The 22508-nt window shown below is 39.1% G+C and overlaps 1 protein-coding gene across 1 annotated transcript in view; it reads right to left on the minus strand.

Annotated features, from left to right (window-relative positions):
• The window catches only part of FKBP15 (FKBP prolyl isomerase family member 15), a 55480-nt gene that overhangs the window by 18510 nt on the left and 14462 nt on the right, over positions 1-22508 (minus strand). Inside the window, exons 5-15 of the mRNA XM_065879305.1 lie at positions 19068-19142; positions 18509-18607; positions 16594-16743; positions 15394-15462; positions 13945-14091; positions 11072-11214; positions 10529-10586; positions 6225-6332; positions 3497-3599; positions 2904-3010; positions 1317-1431 (exon numbers count right to left, since the gene is read on the minus strand). Of these exons, the coding sequence (XP_065735377.1) occupies positions 1317-1431; positions 2904-3010; positions 3497-3599; positions 6225-6332; positions 10529-10586; positions 11072-11214; positions 13945-14091; positions 15394-15462; positions 16594-16743; positions 18509-18607; positions 19068-19142 (1174 nt within the window). The remainder of the gene's footprint in view (positions 1-1316; positions 1432-2903; positions 3011-3496; positions 3600-6224; positions 6333-10528; positions 10587-11071; positions 11215-13944; positions 14092-15393; positions 15463-16593; positions 16744-18508; positions 18608-19067; positions 19143-22508) is intronic.

The raw sequence follows: 22508 nt of genomic DNA on the forward strand, positions 1-22508 counted from the left end.
AGCTCTATCAGCAGAGGAAAGAAAGAAATGAACATTTCCAAATACTGGAAAATGCTGTAGGTGATTTACACTGTCAGGAGAAGACGGAGAGGGGTTAAAGGCAAAATGGCTCCAAAGCTAACAATAACCAGCTATCCTCCTGCAAAATGCATCAAGTGATACAGTCTGGTTCAAGGGCACAAGTAGTACACTAGCAACTCAGATTGCTTCTCCATTCACCCAACTGCATGCCAGGTATTGGACCAGGTACCAAGGATACAGCAAGGAATGAAACACGGTTCCTGCCCTTGGCAAGGTCAGTCTGGTGAGGAGACTCACGTGTAAACAGATCATTATAACAGAGTGTTGTAAGTGCAAAGAATGAACCATGTACGAGGTTACAAGGTACAAAAGAAGCACAGAGAAAAGCAAGATTAACTCTTTGGTGACACACGTATACAGTTATGTCTCTGGAAGGAGGGGAGAGAGGGATGGTAACAGGAAGCCTTCACAGAGGAGATGACAGATTCAGTGGTTTCCCAGATGGAGAAGGGCAGGGCTTCCAGACAAAGGATGCACCCAGGAAACCCTTACCACTCCAGGACCATAAATTTCATTGTGGGATATACTTGCTTCTTCCTACCACTGTCCTAATACCCAAAGTGATTACTGTACAAAAGACAAGCTGCAGAACAAGAAGGCAGGATACCATCCCAGCTGTGTGCATTTTATTTTGCTTTGTTTTTACACTAGGCAACCACACTTGTACATGTATACAAGATCTCTGAAAAGGGACCGTTTCCTAAGGTCAGGGGGGTTTAATGATGGAAAAAAGTAACTGCTCTTCACACCTTTTTGTGTTGTTTGACCTTTTTATAAAAGTATATTCTTCTCACAACTTTAAAATTTTAACAAAACAGCTTTCAGAGATACTGAACAGCCACCATGTTTTCTCCCAATTTCCTCGAATGTTTTTACTCTTTTACTATTAGCTATGAATTCTACAGAGCAACTCTGAGAGAGGAATTAAAAAGGGCTGGCAGGAGAAAATGCAAGAAACAAAACACAGAAAGCGGCCATGAGGGTTTTTGTGGGGATGATGTAAATGTTCTAAAGCTGGCTTATGGTAATAGCTGCTCAACTCTGTAAACATCCTAAGAAAACCCATTGAATTGTACACTTAAAGCGAGTGAATTGCACAGTATGGAAGTCATACCTCAACTAACTTGTTTAAAAAAAAAGAAAAGAAAAACAGGGCAGAGATCTACTGGAGTCAAAATGAAAAAGGGAGGGGAGGGAGGAAAGCACAGCAAGAACAGAAGAGGAGAAACTCCTACCTTGAAAATGAGGAGACTGAGAGAGCGGTGCGGGGTACAAGGGCCGAACGGGCTGCAGCTGGGAAGCAACAGCTGGTGCCTGAGGATAAGCATAGGCTTGCATACCTGTATAGGGCTGAGAAAATGCCAAGTTACAGACGGCTTATAAAACAGTCATATCTCTCTTTTCTGCTTAATTTGTCTTGGATGGAATAAAGTAGATAAACTGGAAGTAGACTCAAACTTATTGAAGCTGGAGATGTATGAGACCAGAGTTTGGTACTGGGTAATAATTGCAGCAGGAGAGTCACGTATGTAATCCAGTGATGCCTGGTCACTAAAGTCATACCTAGAGAGTGAGGGAAGCATGTCTCAGGTCACTCCCCAGTCCTCCTGTGATGATTTAATTAAGTAGGAATTCATCCCCCGGCCATTGGGCCTATTGATGGTCTAAAAAAAATTTAAAACTAAGCAAGTAACGCTTGGTTTCATTAAGGTAAAAGAAGAGGTGTTCACTGCGATTCCAAACTAAAGCCATCAGTTTCCAAAGGATGCCTCTCCCCTTCTAGATTGTGATGCTTATCTGTATGACCAAGAGCTCTCATTCTCCTCTGAGCCTCAGCCACCTCAACTATAAAATGAAAATAATAATACCATTTCTTAGGATTGTTGTGTGGATTAAATGAAGCAATATATAGGTAAAGTTCCTAACAGCTCATAAGTGCCTGGAAGACAATAAATGCTCAATAAATAGCAGCTATCATTTTAGTGATGATGGTTATTCTTCCTTGAATTAAGGAAATCCAGCTCATTTCCAGGGATTGGTATAACCACCCATCCATTACTAAAAAAGAATCTTAGTCTATAGGATATAACTCTCTATTAGGTCCATTAGGAGAGGGCCAGGTAGGACTTTTCTCAATTCTGATACACCCCTTCCTCATAATGGGGCATAGCTTGGCCACCATCACTCTGATCCCTCCATCAAGAATCACCAAGGAAGTGAGGGTCTGCTACCATGGGGAGTTAAGTCTTAACCATCAAATGTGTCAGGGCAAAAGAAAGAGTCCACTGTCCGGGCAAACAGTCAGCAGAGGCAGACAGGCTGTTGCCACTGCCTTCTGTGAAAACAGAAAAAAACCTACTTTTAAGAGCTCACTTTTGGAGGTTAACTAGACAAAGAGTTCAGCTGTATTTTCATACAGCCTCCATCCATTGACCCTCCACCACAACCGTTCTGCTGAGTGGAGTGCAGAATCTTGGCCTATCAGCTGTTTGACAGAAGAGAACACAGAAGACTTGAATCTATAGCCCTCAATTAGACATGTGTGAAAAGGAAAACAAACAAACATTGCTTGGGCTTTTACTATGTGCCAGGCCTTGTGCCAGGTGCTTTGCTTGTTCTTGCACGAAATCTTTACAACCACCTATAAGGTAGGTAATCCCTTGCTTGTTTAGACATGAGAAAGTAGGAGTTGAGGAAGGAGAAAAATCATAAACTCTGTGAGGAACTGGTACAGTACAAATCGTGCAAGAAGAAGAAAAGAGACTGCCTAGAACTATAATCAATTATAGCTTATAACTGATATGGTTTAAAAATGTTGTTACCTGAAAGGACTGGGCGTTTCCAGATACAGCTGAGTGGGAATCATGAGATGCAACTTGCATCAAGGCAGCAGACGGTGTTTGGAGCCCAGAAACAGATGGCTGAGGTGCTAAGATAAAGCAAGAAGGTTTCACTGTTATCCATCCCTTGCTTCTTGGTACAAGTCTGGATTATCACCTTTCAAATCACCACCCTTCAGACTTGACCACTTCTCTCACCTAGTCTCCTAAAATCAGCTCTACTGGAGTCTCAACAATGGGCTAGTGGAAGGAAATTGGGCATGCTCAGGTGCACGTTGACTCAGACCTTCGACACCATCAGCTGACAGAAAGTGCAGAGTTACACACAGGGAGATGGCTCATTAGCTGAGTGCCGATTTCCAAAACTGACAATGCAACACAGCAGAAGACACAGCAAGCAGACCAAATACATCTCCAGGTCTGAAAATGCGCTACCCAGGGACAAACTGACAAGTTTTATACTCTAGTTCAGTTCTCAATACTAAAACAATGCAGCCTAACATTTTAAGGAACAATGATGATAACTTTGGTACCGACCCAATTCAAGGCCACAGAGCCTCAGAGAGGTTCCTTACCTTGTGAGGTCATCTGTGGTAGCACTGGATGGGCTGGCTGAAGAGAGGGCTGGATGGACGGAGTCACAATAGGCTGCCCAGCTCCTCGAAGAGCATTCACGTCCTGCAACAGCATGAGCATTTTGGTTACTGTGTCTATGGGTCCTTAATTGAAGACTGAGGGTGACTGTCCACCCTAAAGCTGCTTACAACTAGTGCTTTTAGGCAAAGAAGAGGAAGGAAAGGCAAGCAGAAAGGCAAGAGTTGAAGGTGTGGGCTATGGGAAGAAAGCACTCTATTATATACTGGAGTAGGATCCCTTCTCCCTGTAAATTATATCAAATAATCATAGTTAATTTCCAGTATAAGTTGTTGATGTTATTTTGTCTGAAGCAGCTAGAGTGACTGCTCCCCATAATGTATCATTTTGCAAACCAGCAGCTAGCTACCTTCAGACCGACCTAGTCTGTTTCCACAGAATTAGGGCCTCTTACAAGGAAACCCAGGGAATAATGCAGCCTTTCTCTTCTGCCAAATAATATACACAGACCTCAAGGTACTCACAGAAAATCAGAAAAAGCAGGATTCACTGTGCCTCACTACGATGCTGTTTTTGACAATATCGTTTTAGAGTGTTTCCCCCTCATTCTTTCTCTTCATAAAAGCAAAGCAATGTTGGTCCCTACTATAATTCTAAACATAGTTAACATACAAACATCTTCCTGATTCATTCAAGGAAAAGAAAAACTTGAGGCACAATATACAGTGACTGTGATCTGCTATGCTACAGTTCAAGGGCTGAAATCTCTTTGACATTCTTTTACTTCAGAACTTCCTCTTGTTTCCCAATATTCTCAAAAATGTATTATGCATTTCTGGAAAAGCATCCCAGTTTTACATCATTACATAAATCAACCTAAATGTCTAACAACAGAGTAAAAGGAATCATGATAAATCAATGTAACAGAGCACTGGGTTATCTTTAAAGGTGATAAAGCTTTGTTTTATTTATTTACTTTTTTTATATTACTGATATTAACATAAATGTTCATGACATAACATTAAGTTAAAAAATCAGATTATGGAACAACATATAAAGAATGTCCTTTTTGTTAAATGTTTCTTCTTTTTAATTTACATTACTCTACAATGAATAATTAGCACCTAAACATTTTAATAAGAATATTATCTTATACAAATTTCATTTCCAGAAACCAGATAAAAATCAATCCTATAACAGGTCCCAGAAATCCTATCTTCCTTTAAAATGTTAAATCTACACAGAGCTTTTCCGTGAAGAAATAAAACAAAATTGTGGGGAAAAAAAGCCTATTTTAAAAATTGTTTTCCTCAAAAGCATCACACTTGCTTTGTTTTAAATCAATATCAAAGAATCCTAAATTTAATCACTGTTAAGTGTTTTAATTCAGTTGAGAAAGAATTATTTTATTCAATAAGGAACTAACCAATGGGAAAAGAACTTAGTTGGAATTAAGTTACTTCTCACCATTCACCAAATTCCAGATGGATTAAATATGAAATAATAGATCTAAACATATAATAATAAATATTTTTAAAAGACATGTGATGTTTATAGTATCTGAGTATCTGAAAGTGGGAAGGCTTTCTAAGCATAACGTCAAAAGCAAAAAACATAGGGAAAAATTGATAGAGCTGATTGCAACAAAATTTTTGAACTTCAAAAAAATCATGCCGGGCTTCCCTGGTGGTACAGTGGTTGAGAGTCCGCCTGCCGATGCAGGGGACACAGATTCGTGCCCTGGTCTGGGAAGATCCCACATGCCGCGGAGCGGCTAGGCCCGTGAGCCATGGCCACTGAGCCTGCGCATCCGGAGCCTGTGCTCCGCAACAGGAGAGGCCACAACAGTGAGAGGCCCGCGTACCGCAAAAAAAAAAAAAAAAAAAAAAAAAATCATGCCACAGGGGACTTCCCTGGTTGTCCAGTGGTTAAGAACCCGCCTTCCAATACAGGGGACATGGGTTTGATCCCTGGTCGGGGAACTAAGATCCCACATGCCACGGGGCAACTGAGCCCATGCGCCCCAACTGCTGAGCCTATGCACTTTGGAACCCGCACCACAACTAGAGAGAAGACTGTGTGCTGCAATGAGAGATCCTGCACGCCGCAACTAAGACCCAATGCAGTCAAAAAAAAATTAATTAAAAAAAAACCATGCCACATAGAAAGCCAAAAGATACAACAGTGGTTTTTTTAGCTGCACCTCATGGCTTGTGGGATCTTAGTTCCCCAACCAGGGATTGAACCCGTGCCCTTGGCAGCGACAGTGCTGAGTTCTAACCACTGGACTGCCAGGGAATTCCTACAACAGTGTGATCTTCATATTAAATTACATCAGTGGAAAAATCAACATTTCCCAAGAGAATCTAAACATTCAATCAACAAATATGAATTCATTCTTTTATGGGTCAGGCATCATGCTGCCTAAAGGCTGATGTTTGCTGACAACAGAGATTTTAGTAGAAAGCTAAATTAACTACTTAAAACTGCCCAGTTCTTGTGGCAGATATACAGAATTGCTTCCATTTCTCAGGGGAAGTGATAATTATAGCAGAAACACATGTACCAATACCAACCTGTATCATTCTGAATATAAGCTCTCTAAATAATGATTCTGGGTTAGAGGCAGAAAAAGCAATAATTTCAGTTAAAAGAACAGAAGACAGCAACATCTGCACTATTCATTCTAAGACAGCCAGTGGGACATACTTCAATTTCTGAATCGTTGGAATCCAGCTGTGGTGGAAGAATGGGCAGCATGGGCTGGCCCATTTTAGCCATCCGAGAGATCAACTTGGCCTTGACTGTATCCGGATTCTAAAAAGAGAGGAAAGTCACAAAAATCACTATAATCAAGGTTCACTACCTTCAGTCAACTCTACGTCTTTTGGCTCTTATATTAAATCTTTCAACAAGTCCCCCCTGCCTTATCTATTTGAAACTATCTTCTAGAAAATGAGAATTAAAGATTTCTTGCCTAGACGCATACATGGGTCACAATTAATAACGGTAGGAAAAATAATTCCCTATACGTTGGAATGGACAAAGTGATTTCATCTGTATTCCTTCACTGCAATCAAGTCTCCCTACCAGGCATAAGTATTCTCATTTTACAGATAAAAAAACTAAAGTATAGATTAAGGGAGGGAGGCATTTTAGATAATAGTAACCTCTCAAAGGCCCAAGAGCAACCCAGCAGATAAATATTCAGAAGAGATTTAGGGCAAAAAGAAAACAGGAGCTCTGTGTTCTAAATTCAGGTTCATTTAACACTGACTTGGCACTGATGACATACTAGTCCCTGAGCTAGACGCCTCTGTATGCATTAACTGGTTTAAAGTGCAGCCTTCAGAGCAGAATGTATACTCCTAAGGGTAAACGAGATGATCTAATGAGTGTAAAAAGAAATGACCATGACCTCTATTTTAAAATTATTTTTAAGCTACAGTAAACATCAGACATTAAACTTGTTTACAGGGATGGAGAGTACTTTATGTATATAATTTGTAAACAAACATATACTGAGAGGGTGTATCATTTTTTCTTAACTAATGGAGACACATAATCAAAAAAAGTTGGGTCTATCAAAAGAGGACTAGTTATATAAACCAATATTCACACAATGGAATCTTGTGATCTAAAGATTAAAAAAAATGAGGATGCTTTCTATATACAAACATGGAAAGATACTGTTATTATAAAAAGCAAGGCAGATAACATATTTAATATGCTATTTTTTGTGAAGGGGGAAAATAAAATATACATTCCTATTTGCTTGCATCTGCATAAAGAAACATTGAATACATAAGAAACTAATAAAAGCAGTTACCCAAGGTTGGGGATGAGATAAAATAAGGTACATGGGGGCAGGGGTAGGAATGAGTCTTCTCAATGTATATCTTGTTATACTGTTTTGCTAACTGTGCCATATGAATGTAATTACCTATTCAAAACAAAAAATAAAAAATGTAAAAAGAACCAAAAGATGGTTAATTTTATATTATGTGAACTTTGCCTCAATTAAAAAACCAAAACTGTAAAATAAGAAAGAAAAAAAAGGTTGGAGAGCACTAGTCTATGAAAAGTTACTGAAGCTTAGAAATAGGTGACAAAAGTAGCTGTGTCTCGAGACTACAAAAGAACTAATACCGAACAATCGTTGTGGCTATTCAAAGATCTGAGATTATAAACTGTTTTTCAATTTTCTTGATTCTCTGGCTTAACCTTCTGGGTTTAGATCACTTTTTACACATATCAGATCAATTATTTGCTTAATTAATTTCTGCTTTGGACTGAATATAAGCAAATAAACTAGTGTTGGAGAGAAATTAATCATCAATTTCACTTCATACAATTATCCTGTTTCCCAATGTGGCAGGTGAAAGCCACAGAGCTTTAGAAGTTGAAGCACTTCAGCTATCATCTCATCCACATGTAGCAAACTCAGATGCCTTCACGGACCAGGCAGAGCAGCAGCAAACACAGTGTACATCTTCTAAAGGTCTTCAAATCCAAATTTTACTACAACAGTATGCTAGTCTTCTCATGTTACAGTTGGGGAAACACAGAGGCCCAGAAACCTGATAGAAGTCAACTAATTGGTGAATTAGTGTAGAATTCCTCTGAGAGAATGAAAGTATGAAGATATGTAGCATTAGCAGTAATTACGATAACAGAGCTAATGTTAATTGAGCTCTTACAATATGCCAGACACAATACTAAAAACTCCATAGGCATCATTTCATTTAAGCCTCATAAAAATCTCAAGATTACTGAAGACAAGCTCTATGTAGGCTTTGAGCTTAGTGCTTTATAAACATATCACGGGAACACTTAGAGGGGCTGTGAGAATTATTTCCATTTTTTTTGTTTTTTACTTATTTTTTAATAGATCTTTATTAGAGTATAATTGCTTCACAATACTGTGTTACTTTCTGTTGTACACCAAAGTGAATCAGCCATATGCATACATATGTCCCCATATCCCCTCCCTAGAGCCTCCCTCCTATCCTCCCTATCCCACCCCTCTAGGTCAGGGCAAAGCACCGAGCTGATCTCGCCGTGCTATGCTTCTGCTTCTCGCTAGCTAATTATTTTACATCTGGTACTGTATATATGTCGATGCTACTCTCACTTTGCCCCAGCTTTCCCATCCCACCCCGTGTCCTCAAGTCCATTCTCTATGTCTACATCTTTATTCCTGCCCTGCAACTAGGTTCATCAGTACCATTTTTTTTTTTTTTTTAAGATTCTATGTACATGCATTAGCATACGGTATCTGTTTTTCTCTTTCTGACTTACTTCACTCTGCACAACAGACTCTAGGTCCATCCACCTCACTACAAATAATTCAGTGTCCTTTCTTTTATGGCTGAGTAATATTCCATTGTATACATGTGCCACATCTTCTTTATCCATTCATCTGTCGATGGACACTTAGGTTGCTTCCATGTCCTGGCTATTGTAAATAGAGCTGCAATGAACACTGTGGTACATGACTATTTTTGAATTATGGTTTTCTCAGGGTATATGCCCAGTAGTGGGATTGCTCCGTCATATGGTAGTTCTATCTTTAGTTTTCTGAGGAACCTCCATAGTGTTATCCATAGCGGTTGTGTCAATTTAGATTCCCACCAACAGTGCAGGAGGGTTCCCTTTTCACCACACCCTTTCCAGCATTTATTGCTTCTAGATTTTTTGATAATGGCCATTCTGACCTGCGTGATGTGATACCTCACTGTAGTTTTGATTTGCATTTCTCTAATAATTAGTGATGTTGAGCATCTTTTAATGTGCCTCTTGGCCATCTGTATGTATTCCTTGGTAAAATGACTATTTAGGTCTTCCGTCCATTTTTTAATTGTATTGTATATGGTGTTATGTAGTGTTCTAATTTCATTCTTTTGCATGTAGCTGTCCAGTTTTCCCAGCACCACTTACTGAAGAGGCTGTCTTTTCTCCATTGTATGTTCTTGCCTCCTTTGTTGTAAATTAGGTGACCATATGTGCGTGGGTTTATCTCTGGGCATTCTATCCTGTACCACAGATCTATATTTCTGTTTTTGTGCCAGTACCATACTGTCTTGATTACTGTAGTTTTGTGGTATAGTTTGAAGTTAGGGAACCTGATTCCTCCAACTCCATTTTTCTTTCTCAAGATTGCTTTGGCTATTCGGGGTCTTTTGTGTTTCCATACGAATTGTAAAATTTTTTGTTCTAATTCTGTGAAGAATGCCATTGGTAGTTTGACAGGGATTGCACTGAATCTATATATTGCTTTGGGTAGTATAGTCATTTTCACAATATTGATTCTTCCAATCCAAGAACGTGGTATATTTCTCCATCTGTTTATGTCATCTTTGATTTCTTTCATCAGTGTTTTATAGTTTTCTGAGTACAAGTCTTTTGCCTCCTTAGGCAGGTTTATTCCTAGGTATTTTATTCTTTTTGTTGCAATGGTAAATGGGAGTGTTTCCTTAATTTCTCTTTCTGATTTTTTGTTGTTGGTGTATAAGAATGCCAGAGATTTCTGTGCATTAATTCTGTATCCTGCAACCTTACCAAATTCATTGATTAGCTCTAGTAGTTTTCTGGTGGCATCTTTAGGATTTTCTATGTATAGTATCATGTCATCTGCAAACAGTGACAGTCTTACTTCTTCTTTTCCAGTTTGTATTCCTTTTATTTCTTTATCTTCTCTGATTGCCGTGGCTAGGACTTCCAAATCTATGTTGAATAAGAGCGGCGAGAGTGGACATATGAAGAAGCTGAAGACCAGAGAAGTCAGATAATTTCCTCTAAGCCACATGCTTATAAGAATAAAGATTTGAATCCAAGTCTGTCGATGCAGAAGCCCAAGCTAATTTATACTGACTCTCAAGTAAGGGAAAATGAATAAAGTAAGCACTGATTTCTAGCCTAAATCAACATTTTTTTTCTCTAACCTACTATACCCTAGGCACATGAAACCCTTCTAGCTAACTGGGGATGAGGAGATAGACTTATATACTCACTGTATTTACTGTAAGCTGTTCACTGAGGGAGTTAGATTTGGAACGAAGAACTGACTCCCTGAAAGCAAATAAGACATATCCTGAGATAAAAACAAAATCCATAATCACGAGTCTAGATTATACTGTATAAACAAATTGTTTTTTAAAATGTTTGCCAATTTAATCTCTGTAAAACAGAGTTTTAACTCTTCTTTAGTTTGTATAATTTCTGAAAGCTAGTGAAGATGGACAATTTTCCATTCAAATGCTTATTATTTACATTTCTTTCCTTGGATATATATTTTGTGTTTATACCTTCTGCCCAATTTTCTTCCAGAGTTTGGCAGGTATTCTTTTATATCTAAGTTAGTGCTTTTATAGAGTATGAATATTAATCCTTTGTCAGAAAATCTGATGCAATTACTTTCCCCATTTCCCTCATCCCATTTTTTCCCAATTATTTAAAATTATTTTTGTTTTCAACTATATCCCTATTTCTGAACCCCTCTAAGAATCATTTACATGGACAATAAAAGAGCTTTATATACAACTCCAGTATCTTACCCTGATTTGAAAGGAACAGATGTGGACGGTGACACAACAGGATCAGCAGAGAGGCTGTCAGCACCAGGTATGGGTGAAGGGGCTGCAGAATCCCGGGAACTAACACTGTGCCCATCAGAGCCGGAATCTCTAGCAAATTTGACCTAGGGAAAGATCAACCACAGATGGAACAGGCTAATAGACCACAAAAAAAGGCACGCTTCCCCCTCCATTCTCCTTTCATTTTACTTATTCTTCATTATACAAGTCATTACCTAGTCACTGTAGGCAAATCAGAAAATGTAGATAAGCCAAAAGAGAAAGAAAAGGTAACAATCACCTGCAATTCAACCACTAAGCAATAACGTTGTTAGAATTTTGGATGTAATATTTTGCACTTATATTATCTGTGTGTGTGTGCGTATGTGTGTGTGTAAGTGTGTGTTTTACAACAATGGGGCCATACCATTTTGTACCCTGCTTTGCTCACTCACTGATATATTAACATATTTCCATGTTAACTAAATTATTATTTAGTTAACTAAATTATTAATCGACAACATCCTTTTTAACTACTGAAGAGTAGGTCTAAGGGTCATGCCCCTAACTGCTATCATCTACAGGAAAAAGTCTCCAAAGGATTTTGGGAACACAAGTCATAAATATCTATGTTATCATAAAATATATTTCACCAATTCCTAGTTGTTGGATATTCAATTTACTTCTAATTTTTTCTATAAAAACAATACTTCTAAGAATAGCTTTATCTCTCTTCGCACATAATAATTTCCAAAATACAAATTCCCAGAAGTGAAATTGTTAGATAAAAGGTATGCTTATTTTTAAAACTTTTGATATATACCATTAAATTTCACACCGTAAAGGGTAAACTACTTTATACTCTGTAAGTAGTATATAAATCTTTCTTAACACTCCTGTCACATTGGGTATTATCGTTCTGTATCAGCCTTGTCAGTTTTTTTTTTTTTTTTGGCCACGTCTCACGGCTTGCGGGATCTCAGTTCCCCGACCAGGGACTGAATGTGAGCCACGGCAGTGAACGCCAGAATCCTAACCACTAGGCCACCAGGGAACTCCCCCAGCCTTGTCAGTTTAATAATCAATTTGTAATTCTTTGATTATTGGTAAAATAGGGTATTTTTTTCTTATGCTTACAAAATGTCAGTCTTAATGGATTCAAAATGGTTATCTATTACCACCCCTGACTTCCTGAAACTCAAAGGAAAATTGTGAAAGAATACAAAAGCTGTGAAAAAGGCAGCTGGAAGCACATCAGTCAAAGAGGGCTGGAATGCCCACCAGAGATAAGGGTGTCCAATTAGGAAAGAGTCATTAATAAAAAATGCATATCCTGGGCTTCCCTGGTGGCGCAGTGGTTGAGAGTCCGCCTGCCAATGCAGGGGACACGGGTTCGTGCCCTGGTCCAGGAAGATCCCACGTGCCGTGGAGCGGCTAGGTCTGTGAGCCATGGCTGCTGAGCCTGCGCGTCCGGAGCCTGTGCTCCGCAATGGGAGAGGCCACAACAGTGAGAGGCCCGCGTACCGCAAAAAAAAAAAAAGCATATCGTTTGTTGCAGCAGGAATAAAGGAATAATCACCACAATGAGGATGGTCATAATATTTATTTGCATTGTACTTTATAGTTTATAGTCACAAACATTATCACATTCAGACTTAATAATCACAGTATAAAGCAGAGTCTTTTTTTTTTGGTGGTGGGGGAGGGGAACATTAATTAACCGCGATTTGTTACAAACTTTATTATAGAAATTATTCTTGATAAAATTTTTAAATGGTACAAAGGGTAGAATGTAAAAAAGTAGAAGTTTCTGAACTCCATTTCCATTCTCCAGAGAAAATCATTCCATTTCTTTTAATGCCTCCAGAAATTTTATATGAATATATGGGCATATACATATATTCATTTGTAGACACACAGACACACAAACACAAGATCATACTACCATACTGTTTTTTGTTTGTTTGTTTGTTTTAATTTATTTTTGGCTACATCGGGTCTTAGTTGCAGCATGCAGGATCTTCATTGAGGCATGCGGGATCTTTCGCTGCGAGGCGCAGGCTCTTTGTTGTGATGCACAGTCTTCTCCCTAGTCGTGGTGTGTGGGTTTTCTCTAGTTGTGGAGTGCGGGTTCCAGGGTGCATGGGCTCTGTAGTTTGCGGCACGCGGGCTCTCTCGTGGTGCGGGAGCTCAGTAGTTGTGGCACACGGGCTTAGTTGCCCCGTGGCATGTGGGATCTTAGTTCCCTGACCAGGGATCGAACCCGCATCCCCTGCATCATTAAGGCGGATTCTTTACCACTGGACCACCAGGGAAGTCCCCCCATACTGTTTAGCAACTTGCTTCTTTCACTTAAAAATAGATTTTGGATATTCTTTAAGAACTACATAGACGTCCACTCTATGAAGAACCATAATTTAACCAGTCTCATAATAATAGACACTTAAGCTGTTTCCAGTTTTTTACTATCACAAACAATGTGGCAGAGGGAGGAAACTATGTATCTATCTCTATTTATCTATCTATATATAGGCATCTTTGCACTCTTAAGTAAACATATTGATAGCATACACTTGTAGCCATAGAATTACTAAATCAAAAGGTGTGAACATTGGGCAGGAATCGCTATTTTACAGATAAAATAAAAAGAAGGTTAGTGTAGAGAAGTGACTATGAATACAGAGCCAAGAAGGACATAAACCTTGGCCTTTAGATTCCAAAGTTGTTGTTCTCTCCAACTATACCATTTCTACTTAAAAAAAAAAAGATATCTTCAGAATCTTTTTCGACACATTGATTTATTCATTTTAACTTAACTAGCAAAGAGGACTCATCAAACACAACATTTCACTCACCCGCCTAATCTCCACCTCGAACACCAGGATCGAGTCTGTTGATGGAGTCCATCCTATTACCCCTTCAGAGCCAGCAGCGCAGGCTGGCGGGATGATAAGCAACCGCTTCCCTCCTTTTCTCATGCCCACCATTCCATCCTCCCAGCTCTTTAGGAATCAGAGAAGAGGAAAAGCTCATCAGATACAAACCTTTTCATAAGACAAAACAAAGTACAGGATCATCGGGTTTATACTCCCCCCTCCTCACTGGTTATAAGAACATCTAGAATACTGCTTCTCAATTCACTTGTAAAAGACAGCATATCCAGGGCTGTATGAAATATACTTACCTTAGATGATGAGAGAAATTGGAACATAAGAACGGCATTAAAATAGAAATAAAAGCTATCACTTATTAAACACATTTTCTAAGTACTTTGCTAAGTGCTTTACTTCCACTATGTTGTTTAATCCCTAAAATAACTTCATAAGGTTAATAGCAATATCTCCATTTTACAGAAGAGAAAATTGAGGCTTAAAGAGGTTAAGTAACTAGCCCAAGATCAGTTAGTAAATTGTTAAGCCAAGATTTCAACACTAGATGAGTCTAACTTTAAGGGTCATGCCCCAACTGCTATGATCTACAGGAAAAAGTTTCTAAGGGATTCTGGGAAAAGGAGTCATAAACAAAGCTATGGAGAAAACCATTCTGCCACATGGATAAATGAGTACTTTACAACGCATCAGTATGTCCTGACACAATGACACCCCACATGTGTAAAATACTTTTTTTTTTAAATATTTATTTATTTGGCTGCTCCAGGTCTTAGCTGCAGCACACAGGATCTTTCTTGCCACGTGCTGGATCTTTAGTTGTGGCATGCAGGCTCTTAGTTACAGCTTGAGAGATCTAGTTCCCTGACCAGGGATTGAACCCAGGGCCCCTGCATTGGGAGTGTGGAGTCTTGACCACTGGACCACCAGCGAAGTCCCTAAAATACTCTTTACTTTATAAAATACTTCCACAGTTGCTAACGAAGAAATTCACAACATGAACCCAGGTCCTGAGACTCCAATCCCAGTGTTCCTCCTGCTGTGTTGTACTTGCTTCCCACCATGATTTAAAGCATCCCAGACAGATCAGAATCACCCATTATGATACACTTCTAGAAGAAACAGTTTCACCTCTTTCTCAATTAGGCAATAGGAAGAATTTAATAGTACCCTCAGAACCAAAGGATGAAAAATAAAATGTAGGGACTAGAGAAAAGAAATGTACCCTTCTTCAATATATTGTCTCACAGGTAAAAATTTCCCAAATGTAGGTAACATAGCACATTTTTCTCTTCCTATTTTTTTAACCAAGCCTTTCCAGATTCTCCAAAAATATACCCAGGTTAGAAATTTTACAAAGTAAGCCCACTGCAACTGATAAACCCAAATATAGTAAGAACACAGTTAAGTCTTTACCTTGATGACTTTTCCTGACCCTAATTTCAGGCGAAGCAGCTTATCTTTGTTAGCAGTAGAGTCAAAAACCTGAAAGTTGATCAAAATAAACACGATTAGCCAATTTCAAAAATAATAATAATCATTATGATATTCAACTTAATACACACCAGCACAGTACTTCTGAAATAGGTAATGTCAAATAAACTTGAAAAATACTTCTTAAAAGACCTGAAAAGAAGAGAGCACATCATGGCTAAAGGTGTTATCACACTGAATATCTCTGAGGCAAGGATTTTCCAGGTTTAGAAAAAAATAAAACTTCTCCTACCAAGTGTTTAAAAATATTTTCATCTATAAAGAATTTTCAAATAAATTATCTCATTTGATGCCAACAGCCATCCTGCCAAGAAAGCCGGGTGAGCACCACTAAGCTCCATTCACAGGAAAAAAAAATTAAGAGCTTAAATGACTTGACAAAGTCAAGTTAGGATAAAATTGGGACCTGAATCCACATTTTTTGGACTCATAGTCGAAAGCTCTTTCTATCATACCACACTACTTTTGAGGGCTAAATAATAAAAAAACAAAACAAGCCCAATCTATTCACAGTATCTAGTATAAGAAAAACGGAAAAGGGCTTCCCTGGTGGCACAGTGGTTGAGAGTCCACCTGCTGATGCAGGGGACACGGGTTCGTGCCCCGGTCCAGGAGGATCCCACGTGCTGCGGAGCGGCTGGGCCCGTGAGCCGTGGCCGCTGAGCCTGCACGTCCGGAGCCTGTGCTCCACAGCGGGAGAGGCCACAACAGTGAGAGGCCTGCATACCGCAAAAAAAAAAAAAAAAAAAAAAAAAACAGAAGAAAAGAAAAACGGAGAAACAACTGTGAGGAAAGTCTAAAAGGTTTTAAGACCTAATCCCATAAGGATATATTCAAGTTTAAAACTGGTATAGGAAGAGACATACATGTGAACAATTACCAAAAATGATACTTGCAAAACTGGCTTCCTTTCTCTAAGTAGAAGAGACATAGTGGCACTGAGCAGATTTTCTACATTAGCATTTCATGGCTATGCCCCAAAAGCAGTTGTAGAGACTAAAGCAGGGCTCCTCAAAGATTTCTATTTGCCAAAAGCAGCAATTCATAGTAATAACACCTTACATTTGAATAGCTCTCATGCTATTTAAATTACAAAAGAACTTGCAGGATACATTTTCTTACCTGGCCCAGTCCGTGATTCTGAAAGAGCCAGCTGGTATAGGCCACTTCCAAAGAATCTCCAACTTCTACAGCAGGGCCTTCTACTACAATAAGGTCCTGTGACAGCACTGAATCCAGGGAAGAGATGCTGTTGCACTTGGCGATGCATACCTGTGCGATGAAATCAAAGCAGCATAAACTTAGTTTAAGCTCAGTACTCATTCAGTTATTGCTAATGTTTTTTTCCAAACAGTGGCACCCACTAGCAAAACAGATTACATGTTCAGAAGTAAACCATTCCAAAGTCAGTAATCTCGCCAGGAATCAAAGTGCCTTAGAAGTATGGTTTTGGAGTCATACTGTCTGGGTACAGATCTGGGCACTGTCACTTATTAACTTGTGACCTCAGCCAAATAACTTAACTGCTGTGAACCTTATTTCAGAGGTTTTTTTTGTAAGATGGAGATAAAAGCTTTGCATATTTCCTAGGGTAGTTATGAAGACTGAGCTAATACAAGTAGAGTACTTGGCACAGTGCCCGGCAAATAACAGTAAGTACACAATAAACATTAGCTATCATTACTATACTGATTTACTGCTTCAGTGTTTGGGAACCTGTGAAAGCTAGGGGAGCCTCTAAAAAATTTCAAAATGCATTTCTAAAGACAATAAAATAAAGGCCCTTTACAAAACCATGCTGTATTCCCAGAATTCATATCTCTACCACCTACAGATTTACCCATATTACCTTAGCACAGATTCTAGGCAAGGACGTCAGATACATCTTTATGAAGAATTTTTCTATAGTCAATGTTTAAACATAGTATACCTTAGAAACTTGCTACTCATTTTCTTTCAAAAAGTTTCATTATCGCAATCACATAAATGCTAACTAAAACAAAGAGAAGTCATTTTTTATCAAGCAAATAAGACTAAGAAGGAAAAAAGATAGTAATTCTAAATGCTGGCAAAGGCATAGTGAGAGAATGACAGGGATGTAAAATTGTACAATCTCTCTGAAAAGCAGTGTGCCAAAGTGTATACAGAACCTAAAAATATATGAACCCTTTGACTCAATCTTTCACTTCTTCTAGCCTAAAAAATAATCAGAGGGAAAAAAAAAGACAGATTTGTATACAAATCTGTAGAGCAAAGATGCTCACTACAGTATCATTTATCTCAGAGACTGAAAATAATCTAACTGCCTAAAGTAAGGGAATGATTAAATAAATTAAGGAACATTCATGTTATGCAGCCTTCAAAAATGTTTCTAAATAATTTTTCATGAGGTGGGGAAAGATGCATTTTACTTCATTAAATAAAATAAGCAAGAGCTCTTAAAGGACTATAACTACTTATGTAACTCATGAATAGAAAAAAATGAAACATATTAACAGTGATTACTTTGGGTAGTAAGATTATGAATGATTTTTTTTTAAATGCTTTTCTAAATTTTCTATAATGACCATGAAATAACTTTAAAAAATTCTCTTGAAACAGTATTTTAAAAAGATAGTTGTGGGCTTCCCTGGTGGCGCAGTGGTTGAGAGTCCGCCTGCCGACGCAGGGGACACGGGTTCGTGCCCCGGTCCGGGAAGATTGCACGTGCCGCGGAGCGGCTGGGCCCGTGAGCCATGGCCGCTGGGCCTGAGCGTCCAGAGCCTGTGCTCCGCAATGGGAGAGGCCACAACGGTGAGAGGCCCGCATACCGCAAAAAAAAAAAAAAAAAAAAAAAGAGTTGTGCTTATTCCTTAAGATAATTTATGAAGTGGAAAGTGTTTTAAAGATGTAAGTTTACATTTAGCCTTTTTTTTCTCCTTAAAGTCTCATTTTCAAGCAATTTCAATAAGTATTATTTCCCTAAAATACAGTAAGCTCAACTGATGAATTTAGTGGATTTTTTAATGCTTGTCACTAAAAAATATATAGATATTACCTGTTTATTGAACTCCACAGCAGCCTTTTCAGACTCAAACATGATGGACCAGTTTTGTCTCTGATCATCATAAAAGGTGCTGTAGTTATTGGGCCGAACCTGGGGAAAGGAGAAATGTTGGGATAACTCAACTGCAGGCAGCGTATAAATCTGGTTGCCTAAGCTCATGTAGAAGGGCCTTGACTCAGGTCGACCCAAAGAAAGCTATCAGGGAACTTTCTTCTTCCCTCCCACCTTCCACCAATCACCCCTTAGTCCACATTCCCAGAAGGCAGCCAAGAGACCTTTCCAAGAGGCTCTGTTAAGATATCCACTCTGGGGAATTCAGTGGTTAGGACTTGGTGCTCTCACTGCTGGGGCCCCGGGGTTAATCCCTGGTCGGGGAACTAAGATCCCCGCAAGCCACAAAGCACAGCCAAAAGAAGGAAAAAAAAAAAAACTATCCACTCTGCTCTCCAGAGCAGAAGTAGTGGATCTAGTTCCCACCAGGTATGCACAGATCAATCTCTCCTATAAACCAATCCCAAAGGATTGATGATTCCAATACAGGAAGCCTTACCATTAGCTCAAAGTTCAGATGAATCCTGGCAACAGTAACTGGCTGTTGCTGACTGATATAAAGAAGAATCCTATACTGTACTCAAGCAAAGATGGGCAGGAAAAAAAGAGAGAACAGAAATTAAAAGGCAATACAAAATTAGCAGTAAGATGTCAGGAGTCAGGCTTCATATAGGCATAAAACTCAAAACTCAGTTCATCCCTTAAAGCTTAGAGTTTAACTTACATCTTCTCACCATCCACTTTAATCTCTTCTCATTTTGACCCTACTCTTTAACTATAGTTAGCTATGCCTTTATTTTGTTGGTGTTTTTATTTGTATGAGGGGTGACTACGAGATATACAAACGGCCAACAGGTACATGAAAAGATGTTCAACATCATTAGGCATTAGGATAATGCAAATTAAAACCACTATAAGGTACCACTTCACACTTATTAGAATGGCTATTAAAAAAAAAGGAAAAATAATAAAGTGTTGGCAGGGTAGTAGAGAAACTGGAACCCTCATATACTGCTTGTGGGAATGTAAAACAGTATGGATGCTGTAGAAACAGTCTGGCAGTTCCTCAAAAAGCTAAACAAGGAATTACTATATGACACAGAAATTTCACTCCTAGTATACATGCCAAAGAACTGAAAACAGGGACTCAAACATACACTTATATGTCAATGTTCACTGCCTGTTATTCACAATAGTCAAAAGGTGGAAACAACCAAGTGTCCAAATGATGAATGGATAAATAAAATGTGTTATATACATACAATAGAATATTATACAGCCATAAAAAATAATGAAGTTCTGATACATGCTACAACATGGATGAATCTTGAGAAAACATTCTGCTAAGTGAAATAAGCCAGATAAACACTGTATGATTCCACTTATATGAAATACCTGGGGTAGGCAAATTCATAGAGATAGAAAGTAGATTAGAGGTTACCAGGGAATAAGGGAAGGGGGATGGGGAGTTACTGCTTCGTGATTACAGATTTTCTGTTTGGGGTGACAAAAAAATGGAAATAGTGGTGACGGTTGCTCAATACTGTGAATGTAATTTATGCAACTGAACTGTACACTTAAAAATGGTTAAAATGGCAAATTTTATGTCTCCTATATATTTACTACACACACACACACACACACAAACAGAGAAATTAAAATTCAACCCCAGAAGGGAGGGAGGGACTGACTATGGGGGCTCATATACAATCTTGTACCAGAAAGGACTTTCTTTACCCTATGTGAAGCAGATAGAGTGAGGAGCTAATCTTATAGACTGAGCTGGTCAGGAAAGGATCACAGATTTACTAAGAGCTGGTCCATTTCTGGTTGTCCCTACTCTTGAGCACTATCTTCGTCAGCTTTTGATTAAGAGTCTGGAAGGTCTCTGACTCCTCAGTCTTGACTTTTCTGCCCATCAGAGATTCTGAGCTAAGATTCTTTAGCCTCCTCCCCATGAAGTTCAAAATCTAGCAAATGTATTGAGAAGAAGGTTGTTGCTTTCCCACCCTACAGTAGGATTTTATCTCCTATGCCCCACAAGATTGCAGAAGTTTCCCTCTGCCTTTCTGGCACAGCCCTTGGACTTCCACACCACCCCCAAACTCATTAAATGTCCCATGGGGGGGCTTCCCTGGTGGCACAGTGGTTGAGAGTCCGCCTGCCGATGCAGGGGGCATGGGTTCATGCCCCGGTCCGGGAAGATCCCACATGCCGCGGAGTGGCTGGGCCTGTGAGCCATGGCCGCTGAGCCTGCGCGTCCGGAGCCTGTGCTCCACAACGGGAGAGGCCGCAACAGTGAGAGGCCCGCGTACCGCAAAAAAAAAAAAAAAAAAAAAAAAAAGGTCCCATGGGGAAAAACTAATCTTGTGTTTGGAGCTCCTCTAGTTTTTACCAATGTCTCTTTCCCCCAGTAGTCTCTCTCTGTTTGGGACATACCTGATATTTAGTCTACTCGTAAGCATCAGCAAAGGTCCCAAGGGAAGAGGAAACACTCAGCTCATTGGCTCTTTCCTCTCAAAATTTTAGTTCATCTAGTCCTCATAATCTCCATAGCTCTCTAATGAATTTTAAAACATAATTTTTGCAATTTATCTGTCTTTTTATAATGGTCACAGTGGGACTGTTGCCTGCCACAACATGTTACATCCTATCTGGAGGTGAAGGGTGATGAAGTACCAATACCAGATTTTTGAAATCCAAATGGCAACCCCTAATGAATTAATAGATCTAGATAATAATCAACAATGGCTGCTAACATAACAAAATGAGAGACAATCAGACATTATTTACCTCCCAAAGGGAGAATGAAAGAGATTTCAGGAACACAGTAACCAACTACAATGCATGGACCTTATTAGATTAAAACAAACTTTAAAAAAAAAAGAGAGAGAGAGATAATCAGGGAAATTTGAATGCTAACTGGTAGTGAATGAGATCAAAGAATTATTGTAGGTTTTGTTTAGGTGTGATAATGGCATAATGGTTGTGTTTTTTAAAATCCTTATCTTGTAGAGATACATACTAAAATATTTATAGCTAAAACTGTATGCTGGAGATTTACTCAAAATAATCTGAGCAGGGGAAGAAGGAAAACAGGCTGCAGTTGAGATGAAACAAGATTAATAACTGCTAGAGACCGGTAATGGGTATCTGGGTGTTTGTTATTCTTGACCCACTATTTTTATAGGTGTTTCCAAATTTCCAAAATTAAGCTTTTTGTTTGTTTATAATACAAATGAGTGTTGTTCATTATGTTAGTTACCCTGAACAGGTCATCTTCTCTCTCAGTATCTCAGAGTCTCTGAGGTGCATGGACTCCATGTTACCTGGACCTCTGAAATTCTATTATTTCTTTTTTTTTTAATAGATTTATTTAATTTATTTGTTTGTTTATTTACTTTTTGGCTGTGTTGGGTCTTCATTGCTATACACGGGCTTTCTCTAGTTGCGGCGAGCGGGGGGCTACTCTCCGTTGCAGTGCAAGGGCTTCTCATTGCAGTGGCTTCTCTTGTTGCGGAGCACAGGCTCTAGGCGCGCGGGCTTCAGTAGTTGTGGTGCGCGGGCTAAGTAGTTGCGGCACATGGGCTTAGCTGTTCCACGGCATGTGGGATCTTCCCGGACCAGGGCTTGAACCCATGTCCCCTGCATTGGCAGGCGGATTCTTAACCACTGAGCCACCAGGGAAGCCCTCTATTATTTCTTATGCATATTTCAACAATGTTCAAAACCTTCTGGAGCAGAATTTGAAGCTAGATACAACCCACAAAAGGAAATCAGTCTCCACACTTCTATCCACATCTTTTTGACTCAAACCAATATTTTGCTGTGTGGTCGACTACCCAACTCATCAAACTTTCAAAGGATAAACAGTGGTCATGCTCTAAGTGGTACACTAAATGTTGTTCACTACCTAAAAAAAGGATGTCCTCAGTAAACG

This window comes from Phocoena phocoena, chromosome 6, assembly GCF_963924675.1.
Source record: "Phocoena phocoena chromosome 6, mPhoPho1.1, whole genome shotgun sequence".
NCBI classification, from domain to species: Eukaryota; Metazoa; Chordata; class Mammalia; order Artiodactyla; family Phocoenidae; genus Phocoena; species Phocoena phocoena.